Source organism: Talpa occidentalis, unplaced genomic scaffold (assembly GCF_014898055.3).
Source record: "Talpa occidentalis isolate TD23 unplaced genomic scaffold, MPIMG_talOcc4v2.1 talOcc4.7, whole genome shotgun sequence".
NCBI classification, from domain to species: domain Eukaryota; kingdom Metazoa; phylum Chordata; class Mammalia; order Eulipotyphla; family Talpidae; genus Talpa; species Talpa occidentalis.
The window spans coordinates 132,682,497-132,696,606 of NW_023605083.1; the positions used below are offsets into that span (position 1 = coordinate 132,682,497).

General features: G+C 49.1%; 1 protein-coding gene across 6 annotated transcripts in view; it reads left to right on the forward strand.

Moving 5' to 3' along the window:
• Nucleotides 1-1,294: 1,294 nt before the first annotated feature.
• Nucleotides 1,295-14,110, forward strand: part of TMEM94 (transmembrane protein 94) — a 31,764-nt gene continuing 18,948 nt past the window's right edge. For 3 of the 6 annotated variants that reach the window (XM_037494693.2, XM_037494698.2, XM_054688645.1), the window contains exons 1-2: nt 1,295-1,455; nt 11,434-11,563. In XM_037494693.2, the coding sequence (XP_037350590.1) occupies nt 11,540-11,563 (24 nt within the window). In that variant the 5' untranslated portion in view covers nt 1,295-1,455; nt 11,434-11,539. Of the gene's footprint in view, nt 1,456-9,229; nt 9,255-10,655; nt 10,752-11,433; nt 11,564-14,110 lie in introns of those variants that run through there. The other 3 variants (XM_037494694.2, XM_037494695.2, XM_054688643.1) reach the window with 3 other exon arrangements.

A 14,110-nucleotide genomic window follows, 5' to 3' on the forward strand; every position in this document is an offset into this window, starting at 1 on the left:
GGGTAGTTGACTAGTTCAGTTCAACAAACATCTCCAAATAAACCAGCTGCCTTCAGGGAGCTTGAGGTCTTACAAAAAGAATGCTGTACGAAGCATACTTCTGTCAATGCAGCAATGGAGGCACAAAGAAGAAACACAGAACTATACCAGGAGCAATTCAATCAAAGCCAGGGAAGACTTTTGGGCAGGTAGCTTTAAAGTCACCTTTAGGATGGACGTGTATTTAAAGGTTGGCCTAATTGCTAGGAAGGAATCTTCAAAGCAGCTTGGGCAAAGGAGGGGCAAGAGGGTTTTGGAAGCATTTTGGGGAAAGTGATGAATCTATGTGACTGCAACTGTTGTTTGGCCTGTGGGGAGTTCAACCTGGAAATATTATGTCTAAGCTGATTTATGAGGGCTTTTGAATATCAGGAGGAGAGATTTGGACTTTGTCTATGCATTTGCAGAGATAAACTATGGAAGATTGTGGGAAGGAACGTAACCAGGGTTTTAGGCAACAGCTAAAACAGTTCAAGCATACAAGATTAGGCATTAAAATGTCATCTACTTGTCCAGCTGAGAAGAAAGAAAAATGTAATGACTTAATTAAATTCATTAATAGAGGGCAGGGCCTCTTATTTCCCAGGGCCAGCCATGACCCTCCACCCATTGAATAAACAGATCAAAAACCCAAAACGACAACCCCCAGAATCTCCAGACTTAGATGTCTGGGAAAACAGAAGTGAATACTGACACAGGCTTGCTTTGTTTTCCCAAGAGAGGTTTCCCAGGCGATTTCTCTAATTATCTAGAAAAAAAAAATTAACTTGTTTTTCCCTTTAGAGTTGAGCCGAGCTGAGGGGAAAACTGCAGTATTGTCTTAGATTCTCCAGCTTTGGTCTGGGCTCGGTATCAGTCTCTGGGGGACTCCCCGCGAGGTCTCAGTGCAAGGTAGCCAGGCATTTGTTCCTAGCGACCAGCAGAGAGCTTAAAAGAAGCAAAGGGCTCGTTTTAAAAACAAAGAAAAAAAAGGGTGAGGAGCTCTGGTCACCTTTTTAGGGTAATTCTGCAGGAAATCTAATCGAGGGGGAAACAGCGCCCTCGCCTCTGGTCAGGGCCTCTGGACCAGAAAGCGCCAGAGCATCCCGCCCAGGGATGGACAGCGGTTGCACGATCTCCCGCCAGCACTCGGCTCTCAGTTCCGCCAGGCTCCCGGAGGGGCGGGTGCAACTACAGTCTCTCGCGCCGGACAGCCAATAAGAAACGAGGAACTCCCGCTCGTCTCTGATTTCCACCAATCGGCGTCCAGAACCTTAGTTTGCCAGCCGGTGCCTCCGTCGCCCGAGAAGGGCGGCAAACCCCCTTAGAGTTGCCAGTAACGGACATGGCTGCGGCCCCTGGAGGAGGGGACGTGAAGTGAGGAGGGGGCTGGGCGGGGAGAGGACGCGGGCGAAGAAGACAGGCCCCTGGGCCTCGGTAAGTACCCGAAGATCCGTGGCCCGAAAGTGGGGAGCAAGGGAGCAAAAGGGCGTGCGGCTTGGCCTCCTGCGTCTTCTGAATTCTTGGCCGAGGCGAGGGGAGTCTGGGGTCTGCACCTAGGGCATGGCTTCGGGGGACCCCCGCGGAGGGGGCGGCGAGGGGCTGGCTCTGGCCTCCGACTCTTGGCCATTCCCAGCCCCCAAGTGGCCCCCGGAGCTCACGCGCGCCCCGCGCCCCGACTTGGCCCCTTGGGGGTCCCGCGTCAGAAATCGAAGGCTCCAGCCAACAAAGAATCCTTGTCCCAGTTTTGGCGCGGCCGGGCCCGGCCCAGAGGCCCTCCAGCGCCCGGGGGCTGCACAGGGGTCCAGTGTCTTTCCAGGCCCCCGAGCCCCCGGCCCCAGCCCGGCTCTGACCGTTGCCTGCTGCGCGCGGGACCTTGTGCCCAACGCAGCCCCCGGCGGGGAGGCTCGAGCTGGCTTGGTTGCTTCTCGACCCGGAGCAGTTTGGAGATCGCCCTGCTTTTTTCTTTTCTTTTCCGTTTCCTTCCCCTCCCGTCCTTAGAGCAACCAGAGTCCCCTAGACTGGCGTCCATCACCCCTGCCGCGCGCCCTGGTCTCACCGTCCCTGCGCGCGCCCGTGTCCCGGCGAGGGGCCGCTCTCACTGGCCTGGAACCGGCTGCCCTTGGCCCTGTGCTTTGCTTGGTCACGTGCCGCTGCCTCCCACCCTCTGCTGCAAGTTTTTGTGTGGCTCTTGGGGAGAAAAGGAGGGCGCTCTGTACTGACTTTTTCTTCCAGTAAGTGCTTTTGTGCACGCGGGGAGATGGTATGTGCCAGGCACCAGCTTCAGTGACCCAGTGCATTTATTCCCTGGGTGCTCTGAGAAGATGGACGCGGGAGTTTGTGATGTTTTTATTTTACAGAGGTGGAGACTAAGTGCTGGGAGAGGCAAAGATTCAGGGGGCCCGGGTCAGGGGGAGCCAGATGGGCGCGCTGAAGTCCAGATTCTTGCAATCTTATTCCCCTAGAGCAGCTGCTGCCTCGGTGTGAACTGAGCCTCTTGCAGGGCGGTGGTGGCATTAGAGATGGTATAGACGGTATCACTAGCACGAGGTCGAGCTCTTAGTAGCTTATTAATACATTTCCGCGTTCGTCATTTTAAGTAATGAGCAGGTAGTCCACCGGCTGATTACTCGTATTAATATTTATGGTGGTCTCTATTCAGGGGCGTGAATTATTGCCACGATTCTGTTGGGCAGGCAGGGAGGGGCTGAGTCAGGAGCAATGTAGCCCCTTCATCTGGGGGAACCATTGTAAGTGTCATCACCGATCTTAGGGGAATGTGTTGTTTTAAGAACAGTGTGGAAGCAGAAAAAGGCTGGACCCACTGAAGAAAGAAGAAACAGCACTGTAGTGGTCTTTAAGGTAATCTTGGCCAAAGAAGGCTGGGCTCAGTGTGCCAAAGAGGTAGTTAAAAAATGTTTTTAAGCAACAGGTAAACTTCATTATCTAAAGACTCAAATAAACGGGATCCATTTGTTTGGAAATCACTTTAAAGATCAGAACACATCACTATGGTCACTGTCATTAACCCCGGGACAGGGAATAGCAAATAAATCCCCAAGTGCTCTAAGAGTCTGACTGTAGCTGCTGTGTTTAGCTTTACCGTCCTGCTCACGGGGTCTTTTTGTCAGTTCTACAAACAGAGAAACAGTTGGAATCCATGGAATAGTGGAGCGGCCCGGGAGGTGATGAACAAACAGCCCCCCTTGATAATTAGCTGCCAAATAATTGAGCCTTAACTGCCCTTGAAGCCCCACCCCCACCCTGCCCCTTGTTTATGGTGAACCCACATTAAAAGATTAGACTGGGAGGGCCAGGGCTGGGCAGTGAGATGGAAGAAAACAGAAAGCCCTTCACATTTCTATTTTGAGAAGTTGCTAGGGAGTGTTAGCTCCAAGAGTTGGGAATCAGCCTTTTGGAAAGCTTAACCCCCGGAGAACTGATGAGAAATGAAGGTGGGAATCCTTGGCTTCCTCCCCGCTGCTCTTGCCCTAACATTGGGCTTGGGAAACAGTTTCTACAAGGAGAAGGAGGAGCGTGAAGGTAAATATTACCTACACCCAAAGTTTTATTGCACCTCACTGGTGCGTCAGGTCCAAGCTCCTACTCTAACTTTGGGGAGACACAAAGCGTCTAGATGCATCACTGGCTTTCAAATCAGAAGCTTCCAGGTCACTTGCCTGGCACTTCTCCACTGGTAACTGTGTGTCAATATTTTTAAAATCTTGTTATTATGTCAGTATTGATGTCACCAGTGTCTTTCTTGACCCAAAAGATAGGCTTCTGGAGAAATACTATGTGAACTCTGGTTTCCCAGCAGTCCTGGCTCTGTTGACGGCAGTGGGGGTGAGCTACTGGGTAGGAATGTTTTCCCTCTCAACGGCCCTGCCAGTCAGACTGTGCGGTCTGGTGATCAGGGGTTTGTGTAATAATAAGCTTTGCCTGTGGCTGCTGAGACAGTAGTAAACAGTATCAGTCACGTGGCTTGGCATGGCGGGTAAGGGCCAGATTAGACCCAGCAGGACACCAGTACCAGGTGGGGTGCATCACACAGAGTTGGGGATACCCTAGCTCCAAAGGCCAACGGTAATGGGAGGAGGTGAGGGGCCTTCAAGAGAAGGAGACCCTTTCAGGCCAGCAACCTGAGGGAAGCTAGAGAGCTTGGTGTGATTGTATGAACCCAATTTTTATAACTTCAGGATCCTCTTGAAAAAAAGAGATTTTTGATAGTGGATTCCTTAGTGGGAAGGTAAAGAGAAAGATATTGAGAAACGAGGCTGGGAGAGACTCAATAGTATATTTAAAACAGCAAAAACATGCTAAAGTTGACATGAAACACTGGGGGAAATATTGCTTAGCAACATAAGGCAGAGCCTATTGCAAAATCAGAATCAAAAGTTGCTGATTTGTTTTTTTGTGTGTGTGTGGTAAGATATACGCAACAGAAATTGACCATTTCAACCAGTTCTGTGGCATTAAGTGCATTCACATTGTTATGCAACTGTCGCCACCATCCATCACATCGAACCCCAGAACTCTTTCATCTTCCCAAAATGAAACTCTGTCCCCATTAAATACTAACTCCCTATTTACCCACTACCCCACCCCCAACACCCCCATTCTACAATCTGTCTGAATTTGACTATACTAGGAGTCTCAAATAAGAAGACACAGTATTCTTTTGTGACTGGGTTATTTCACTTAGGTTAAGGTCTTTAAGATGAATGCATGTTGTGGCAGATGTCAGAATTTCCTTCCTTTTAAAGGTTGCATAATATTCCATTGTATAGATATACCACATTTTGTTTATCCATTCATCTGTGAAGGACACTGGATTGCTTCCACCTTTTGGCTGTTGTGAATAATGCTGCTGTAACATGAATCTACAAAAAAATTGTGTGGGTCCCTCTTTTCACTCAGTTATTTACCCAGAAGTGAGGGGTTGCAGTTTTTTTTGTTTCTTTTTTTAAAGATTTATTTATTTATTTATACAAGCACTGGGTATAGTCAGAAGCACGGGAAGGTGAGAGAATTCACCAGAGCCAGAGCGGTAGCAGAGAAGGCAAAAGGACCGAAGCACACTGCTGAGGGGAGCAGCGGGCAGCAGGAGAGGTCTGCGCACCATGTGGGACCCTTGCCGGCCGCCGGGGATCGAACTGGCGCTGCAGAGGCTGCGGGCAGCTTTGCAGCCCAGCGCTCAACCACTGCGTCACCAGGGGAGGCCCGGGGCATTCAGCTTTATACCTTCATGTGTGCTTCATGCTTCATCACCTTCCACCATCTCCTATATGTTCTTCCAGAAATTTTTAGGTTTTACACCTAGGTCAATGATCCATTTTCAGTTAATTTTTGTAATATAGTACAAGCTATATTTCTAAGGTTTTTTTTTGCATTTGAATATTCACTTGTTCAAGAACAACTTGTTAACTTCAAGACTATCTTTTCCACTGAATTACCTTTGCCCCTTTCTTAAAAAAAAAAAAAAATATTTATTTATGCATGCATGCAAGAGCTGGGGTGTAGGCCACAGGTGCAGGGGGAATGTGTGAGAGGATTCACCAGAGACAGAGTGGGGAGCAGAACAGGGCAGATTGATTGAAATACACTGTTGAAGGGAACAGCGGAGAGATAGGAGAGATCTGCTGCGCCGTGTGGGTCAGCTCCCTGGCTGGGGATCGAACTTGTGCTGCAGTGGCTGCTGATAGCTTCATAGTGCTGACTTAACTCCTTGTGCCACCAGGGAGCCCCCCCCCCTTGATGTGTTTTTTTTTTTGGTGGGACCCTCGCCGGTGGCTGGGGAACGGCGCTGCAGAGGCTGCGGGCAGCCTCGCAGCCCAGCGCTCAACCGCTGTGCCACCAGGGGAGGCCCCCCCACCCCTTTGATGTGTTTTTAAGTGTCTTCAGTTTGTTCTATTTCTCATGTCATGGTCTCTCCAACCTGGTTGCTGTTTTTTGGAACACTTCTAGTTTCAGTGTCCTTCTTACAATCTGTGATTCTCAAATGAACAAAATATTACAGGTGTGCTTGGACACACAGGAATCAGACCTACCCCTCTCTTTTTGCAGACATAGTGAAAAGAATGTTTGCTAATGTTTGCTAATGCAGAATGTTTGCTAATGCAGCCCATGTGTGAATGACTCCCTGGTGGCCATGTGACTTATGCTGAAATTACATCAAACAAGACCATTTATAGTACCTTTATACAGTAATTTTTGAACCTAGGAGTGGTATACTTAATATTGAATCTATTACAGTTCAAGTGACTCTGTTAGACTTGGCTAATCAATTCTTCCTGTTGAGATCTTCCTGCACCTTAACTTCAGTCTCCTTTCTAGGCTTATGCTATCCGAGTATTTGACTAGCTTTTCGTCTTTTTCCTCACCCAAGTCATTGATAAAATATTGACCAGGTCAACACTCTGAATAGAACCCTGAGGCTTGCTATTAAAAACTTCACTCCAGCTATTTATCAATCCATCAATTCATATCCTTTAGCTCAGCTATTTCGCTAAATACGAGTAAACCAATTGTGCTTATGCTGTGCTGAGCATGGCTAGCATGCGAACATAGTTAAGAAAAGATTGTATTGGAAGGGATTAGCAGGACAGTCAACTTCTCAGTCCACATTCATCCTGAACCTTGGGCACCCACTTAGCTCTTGATGCTGAGCTTGGCAAGGAGAAGCAGCCAACCCTTTGTTCTTCTGGGAACTATGCTGCCTCTGTCTAGATTCTCGCCATGGCAAAACAAGATTGTCATTATTTTCTTCTAACTTTTCTACCTGTAATTTCTTTCCCTTCCCCATCTGATCCATTCTCTACCCTCTTAAAATACTGGGACCTGCTGAGAAACCTTCAGCACTCCTTAGAACCTCTGCTTTGGCCTGAAGTGCCTCTGTGGGCTAAAGTGCCCAGTTCCCTGTCCTGTGTGGTCCTTCATTTCTTCGCTCTTACCTCTCAGACCGTCTGTGCTCACCAAACAGCTCAGATCACTGTCTTTCAAAAGCCCCCACATCTCTGCCTTGGTGCCTTTGTTGGGATTCGCTTGCTTTTCTTCTTCTCACTCCTAAGCTTTCTGAAGAGCACAGCTGGGCCTCCCTTCTTCCAGGAAGCCTTCCCTGTGCCCACCTGGTGGTCTTTTCTGATCTAACCTCCTAATTGCTCTAATTGCAGTTCTCATTTAGCATTTCAATATTATTTACACTTTTCCATAATATCCCCAAAGTGGCTATATTGTAAACCGTTCTAGTGAAGGGCCATACCTTAGACTTCTTTGGAAACAGGACCATCCCTTACAATTAATATCTGCACATAGTTGTTACACACAGTAGGCCTGTTACTGAATGCAAAGAGTTTGTTGCTTGGTGGGTGTCGGACAGTGGACCAGACCAAGTCAAAGATTCTTGGCAAAGAGAATTTAATTACTTGAATCAAGTAGGGGGTGAAGGGATCACTGCCAAAGTACCCTCCCGTCTTCATAAAGGGAATTAGGATTTTTATATAGGATTATTCGTACTTGGATGAGATTGGTGGGACAGGAGGGTGGACTATCTGGACTCTGGGTTGTGCAGGCAGGTGCAGTGTAGCTTCATGACCAGATCATGCCTGTTCATGGATCACATGTTCAGAAAATGGGACCCAAGCACTGGCCTTGGGCAGGGATTTTTATTATGTAAATTTATGCTAATGACCTTTAGGTAATGTTTGGCCACTGAGAGTCTTCTCTGTATTTGTTTGCTTAACTAGTTGGAGACAGAATGAGTGCCTCACCCTTAACTAAGAGCTCAAATAAAACCCCAACTCTATAGATTTTTCCTGATAAGGCAAGTTGGCTTTGTAAGTCTTTGGGTAACAGGCACTTGATAAATGTTTGTTTCCTTCTTTGTCCCTTCTCTTTTATGTCCAACAAATCTTGCATGTACTAGGCATTTAGACATTGGTTCAGTCTCAGATTCCACCTTTTGAAAAATCAACTCTATTGAGGCAATGTTTACATACACAATAAATTGTACCTTTTTTTAACTGAATTTTTTTTTTTTTAGATTTATTTATTAATGCATGCAAGAGCTGGGGTACAGACCACAGATGCGGAGGTTGAGAGGATTCACCAGAGACAGAGTGGGGAACAGAACAGGCAGACTGACTGAAATACACTGCTGAGGGGAGCAGCGGGTGAGTCAGGAGAGGTCTGCTGCGCCATGTGGGTTGCTCCCTGGCCGGCTGGGGATCGAACTCATGCCGCAGAGGCTGTGGATTGCTTCATAGTGTGGTGCTTAACCCCTTGTGCCACCAGGGAGGCCCTAAAGTGTACCTTTTTAAGACTATATAGTTTGAAGAATTTTGACAAATGTGTACACCTTGTAACTACCACCTATAATCAAGACATAGAACAAAAGATCCCCATGGCCTTTGTGGACAATCCCTCCCCTGTCCTCAGCAACCCCCACTCTGCTATAGCTGTCACTATGTTATAGAGCTACCCCGCTATTAAACGGGTTCCTGGCTGTGGGTCCTCACCCGCGCGCTTTAAAGGGACTTATGAATACTCTACTACAGACACACACAAAAGGGTTAATAAAAGGTTTATTTACAAGAGAAAAAGAAATAAGGAAAATGGACAACTCAGGGAGAAAATAGGGAAATAAAGTCTTTAATGCGTCCTACCCGATCCGACGACCTGGAAACCCAAAGTCACTCTCAGAGCTGGCCGGACGCTGCGAGCTGGCCGAGAGCCCAAAAATGGAGAGCCCCCCAAAGCCCACGTGTCTGCCTTTTGTATCCACCTGGCTGCTTAACCCCACCCTCAGGTCCCAGCCACCTTCCCTTTGGTGGTGATGGGATTTGGAGTTCCCAGTGTCTTTGGCTTTGACCTGGGGTGGGGGTGGAGTCCACAAAGCCTATATGGAATTTGCTTTGGGACATCCTTTTCCCCCTAACAACTATAGATTAGTTTTGCCTGTTCTAAATTTTATATAAATGGAATCATACACTATAGATGCTTTTGTGTCTGTCTCCTTTCAGCAAATGTTTTTGAGATTCAGCATTAATGTTGTATATGTCAATACCTGTTTTTGTTTTGCTGCTGGAAGGAATTCCTTTGTTTGGATATACCACAGTTTTTTCATCTATTCACCTGCTAATGGACCTTGGATTGTTTCCAGTTTTTGGTAGTAAAGCTGCTATGAACACTTGTATACATTTCTTTTTCAGGACGTGTTTTCAATATTGGATCATATAGTAAGTGTATAATTAACTTTATCAGAGACTGCCAAAATGTTTACAAAGTGATTTATTATATTATAAATACTAGTATATTATAATAATATTAATAACAGTTATTAATATATTATACATAAATATTAATATTGAACATGCCTATCCATGAACATGGTATGTTTATTTATTAAGGTCTTTCTCTCTCAGCACTGTGTAGCTCTTACATATACTTTTGTTAAAGTCATCCGTAAGTATTTCACGGGTTTTTTTAATATATTATGTTATATTTAATTTAAAAGATTTTCCTTTTTATATAGTATATTAGAAATTTAATTTATATTTTGTGTTTTGACTATGTATCTTGTAACCATGCATACTTATTTGTGCTAATATCTTATTTGTAGATTTTTAGAATTTTCTACTTATACAATCTAGTCTTCTGCAAATAGTTTTAATTTCTCTACAATGTTATGCCTTTCATTTATGTTTCTTCTCCTTACTCCTCATTTTTGATGTAGATGACACTATATACATATTTCTTGTTTGCTGATAATAGTAATGGCAGCTGTTTATTAAGACATGCTGTTTGCCAAATACTGTACTGGATCCTCTTTATATAATATTTTATATCATTCTTGTTGCACCCCTGATCAATAGGTATCATTGCTCACATTCTATGAACCAGGACACTGAGGCTCAGGGGGACAAATGATGGTCAAGGTCATTGACATTCAATACCAATGGAGCCAGGATTTATACCTAGGGGTATTTGACTTTGAAGATAATGGGCCAGGAGAAAGAACTGGCCCTTTATGAGTGCAGCTACTAGTTTCTGACCAGGCTGTTAAGGACAGCCCTCTCCCAGAATCCCATGTATGGAGTGGTGGGAGAACAAAGGCTTAGAAAAATGCCTGGGTTCTGGCTCCTTCTGAACCACCGGGTTCCAGCTGGCCACAGAATTATTTCACTCTCATGTTGGCAGGAGTTAAGCCACCATCTCTTTCTGTCCCCTGGTGCCTTTCCCTGTGGTAACTACCTCATCCCAGCCCCTGCTGGGATGTGGTGTCATGGGGACCTTGAGGCATACTGGTAAACAGGGACTGGCAGCCTGAGGCAGCATGGCCTCGGGGAGAAAAGGATCGGCCTCCTAGGACCCCGTGGCCTCCAAAGACTGAAAGTCACCCGGAGGCTGCTTCCAATGTGACAGTCTCTGACCCTGCAGGGCTAGCTCCACTGTGACAGCCCCAGCTGGAAAGGCAGGGGTAGGGAGGAGAGCCCTTCAGGTCTGGGACTTTGGCACTGGGACTGCCTTGGGAGGAATCAGATGGGATTTTTGGAGTGGAGCTGCTGGCTGCAGAGCCTGGGCCTCCTGGCTAGGGTCCTCTGGACATAGCCTTTTTTTTTTTTTTTAATTTTTTCTAGACTGTTCCTTTATGGATCAGCTCTCCTGGGCTTCTGACCAGCTCCTCTTAAGGAGGCTTAGCTGCAGGCCTCTCAAAGAACTGCCATAGTCAGCAGGTTAGTGCTTTCCACAGAGTCTCATCTGGCCCCAAACCAGATTACTCAGTAGTATCACTCGTTACATGCCCTGGTCTGAAGTCACAGGGGTGTGTTGGCGGCCAGGTTGGATGGGAGAGGGTCCAGTTGTGTGGGGAGGGTGGGGGTGGCCGTGGGGAGTGGGCTAATCCTCATTCTCAGATTGTTGTCGGATCGGCCTGCCAACCTGTGCGGACACCTACCCAGGTGTTTGCTGAGCTGTGCCCCGGCAACCATGCAGGAGATCTGTCTGTGGCGTGCTTGTGTTGGCGTGTAGGGTGCTCTTACCCTGGGGTGGCCGAGGCGTGAGCACAAGCACGCCTCTCCCTGCACTCATCTCTCCTGCTCTCCCCGCCTTCTGCTCCTTCCAGTCGTGGCTACACTCTAGTCTACCTTAATGCTGACCTCCACATAACAAAGCTGGCAGTCCAAGACTTTTCCTGCCTGAGGGGAGTGAGTGAGTAAAAGCGTGTGTGTGCAACAGGACACAAGTGCCTCCGAAACTTAGGGTTAAGAGGGAACACTGGGCACCCCACAGCTGGGGGCTTGCGGCTAGGACACTGCTGGCCAGGCCAAGCACAGCTCTATTGTTTACAGTGTGTTTCACAATGGGGACCCCTCCCAGTCCCCCAGACTCACGGCCTATGTTTTCTTTTTTCCCCAGATGCTGTGACTGTGATTGAGTCACTGGGGTCTGTCGATGTTGGGGAGGAGCCTGCCTGTTGGGGGTGACTGCGCTCATCTGGGCATGCCTGCCGCGCACTGGGCCCATGGACCTGAAGGAGAAGCATGTGGTAGGCCACGTCCCATCCCCTGGGGGTTGATTGAGTGTCTGTGCTGGACTGTCCCTCTTTGTGCTGCCCTGGGAGATCCTCGACCAGAGGGAGAGGGGAGCAGCTCTGGTTTGGGGTACATGACTGTGACCTGCTCCCAGGAGGTACTATGTCTAGGCTGGAAAAGCAGACTCTGGGGAGCTGTGAATAAAGGACAAAGCATGGTCCAGGTCACCCGTTGGCTAACCGGGGTGGGCTCCCAGCCAGCCTTCCACGTCTTGCCCAGGGGTGTGTAATTTCGTTTGTTTGCTCTTTGCTGGGCTCTGCCCCAACCTGCTGAGCCCTGTCGGGCACCCTCTCTGTGGTTAGGGACCAGCTCCCCAGTCAGACTCCAAACGCAGCTGTGGAATCAGCTGGAGGTAAGCAGCTGGGGGCCCAGCCCCGCTCCCAGCCACTCCGGCCTCTGCAGAGGCCACCTTGCCCGTGACAAAGCCTGTCCGGGAGGAGAACCTTGGTCTCCTGTCTGCACTACTGCCACCACCCCATAGCCCTGGCCTCCCCTGCCCACGCCTTTACCCCTAGTAATTCTCAAGGCTTCAGAGGGTAGGCACAGGCCCCACCCTCTGTTTAGGCTGTTGCCCAAAAATGCTCTCCATCCTTTTCCTGGCAAACTCCTGCTTTTCTTTCTTCCAGACCCAGTTTAGGCATCACTTTCTCCATGGAAGCCCTCCACAGGCCCCCCTCAGCCCCACAGAAGCCCTGCTGTCCTGTGCACTACACTGTGTGGACACACTCTGTCCCACTTTATCTCGGTGTCCTTGGCTGCTGGCACAGCCTGACATGTACCAAGGGCTTAGACAATATTTATTGACTTGATCTTCCTGCCACGAGATCTTATAGGTCTGGAAGAGGGAGCTGTGGGCTGGGCCAGCACTGTCAGCTCCAGGCCTCGTGCCCTCTGGGTCAGCCATGGAGCAAGCTGGTAGCCCTGGTCTTGGAGCAGGTGGCAGGTGTTCTCAGCCTCCTGTACACAGATTCCTCTGGCTGCTCCCCTGGTGTTCACCTACCTAGAAGTGATGGGCACAGGGGGAACCTACACCTCGCACCCCAATCCCCCAGGGCTTGTTCTATTCCAGGGGCAACCCCCAGAGGGTAGGATGGTGTGTGATGCTGGAGTCTGTCTGGGCAGGGTTGACTCTCCCCAAAACAGATGACAGTATTGTCCTCCGGTTCCATCCCGTTTCTTTTCTTTTTTCTTTTTTTTTTTTTTTTAAGATTTATTTATGCATACAAGAGCTGGGGTACAGGCCAGAAGTGTGAGGGGGGCGTGAAAGGATTCACCAGAGACAGAGTAGGGAACAGAACAGGCAGACTGACTGAAATACACTGCTGAGGGGAGCAGCGGGTGAATCAGGAGAGGTCTGCTGTGCCATGTGGGTAGCCAGGGATCAAACTTGTGCTACAGAGGCTGTGGATTGCCTCATAATGTGGTGCTTAACCCCTTGCGCCACCAGGGAGGCCCCTCCATCCCATTTCTGAAACACCAGCCTCGGTGAAATTCTGTGATCCAGGGGGCTGGCTTCTTTCTTGAGCTGGAGGAAGAACTTGTTTCTCTGGAAGGTTTTCCTATATCCTTTTCTTTGTCTGTCTGGCTCGGTGAGTCCTGATCTAGACAGCATCATCACTGTCCCCATCAGCCGTGCGTGGACATTAACTCTGGGGTGGTGGCACCAGGCACCTGGAAGGCAGCCCTTGGTTCCGAGAGGTCTCTGTCTAGTTGAGTGGCTGGTGCCAGCAGCGAAATCACAGAACCTGCTGGGGTTCCCACCTGAGGTGGCTTGTGAGTTGCACAAACGGGCAGCTGAAGATAACCCCTGTGACCTCCGGCAGCCCAGGCTTCTTGGAGGAGGGAGTGAGAGCGCTGGCTTGGTGGTAGTTGATTAAGGGGGTCTGTCGTCTCCCACAGCTGCCCAGGATTGGCTTGACTGTAGCTGGTTGGACACCCCCCCATCCCGCCCCATCCACCTGTCCCCTCCAGAGCTTCCTCTCCAGCCCTTCCTGATTGGGGGGTTGCGTCCTAGATGCAGGGCTGCAGCGGGCAAAGTAGGAAGTGGACAGAACAGAGAGAGGGCTGCCCTGGGGGCTCTGCAGACCCCCTAGGTGAGACCCTAAGAGCTGTTCTTTGTAGGGCCTGTCACACTGTGGCTTCACAGAGCAGAGCCCAGGTAGAGAGCACGAGAAGTGACATCTGGGGCGAGGGACAGGGAACTAGAGTCCCCTTGAGGTTTGCTAAGGCTGCAGGCCTGCTTGTTCTGGGAAACTGACCCCTCCTTCCTGGGCCTGCTCCTCATGGAGACTTCCTGCCCTTAACCTCTGGGCTGCCCGGCCCCTCCTTTTCTTTCCCTTTCAGACCTTGGTTGGGGAGGGGGCGGGCACTGGGAGCTGTGTTAGAGAAGGGGGATGGGAGCAGCCAGTTGAACTTTGTGAGACTCTTCCCTGCAGCAGAGACTCTGTTGTCTAGGAAACCAGGGCGAGCAGAAGCCGGCTCAGGGTCTGCAGTTAGTGGAC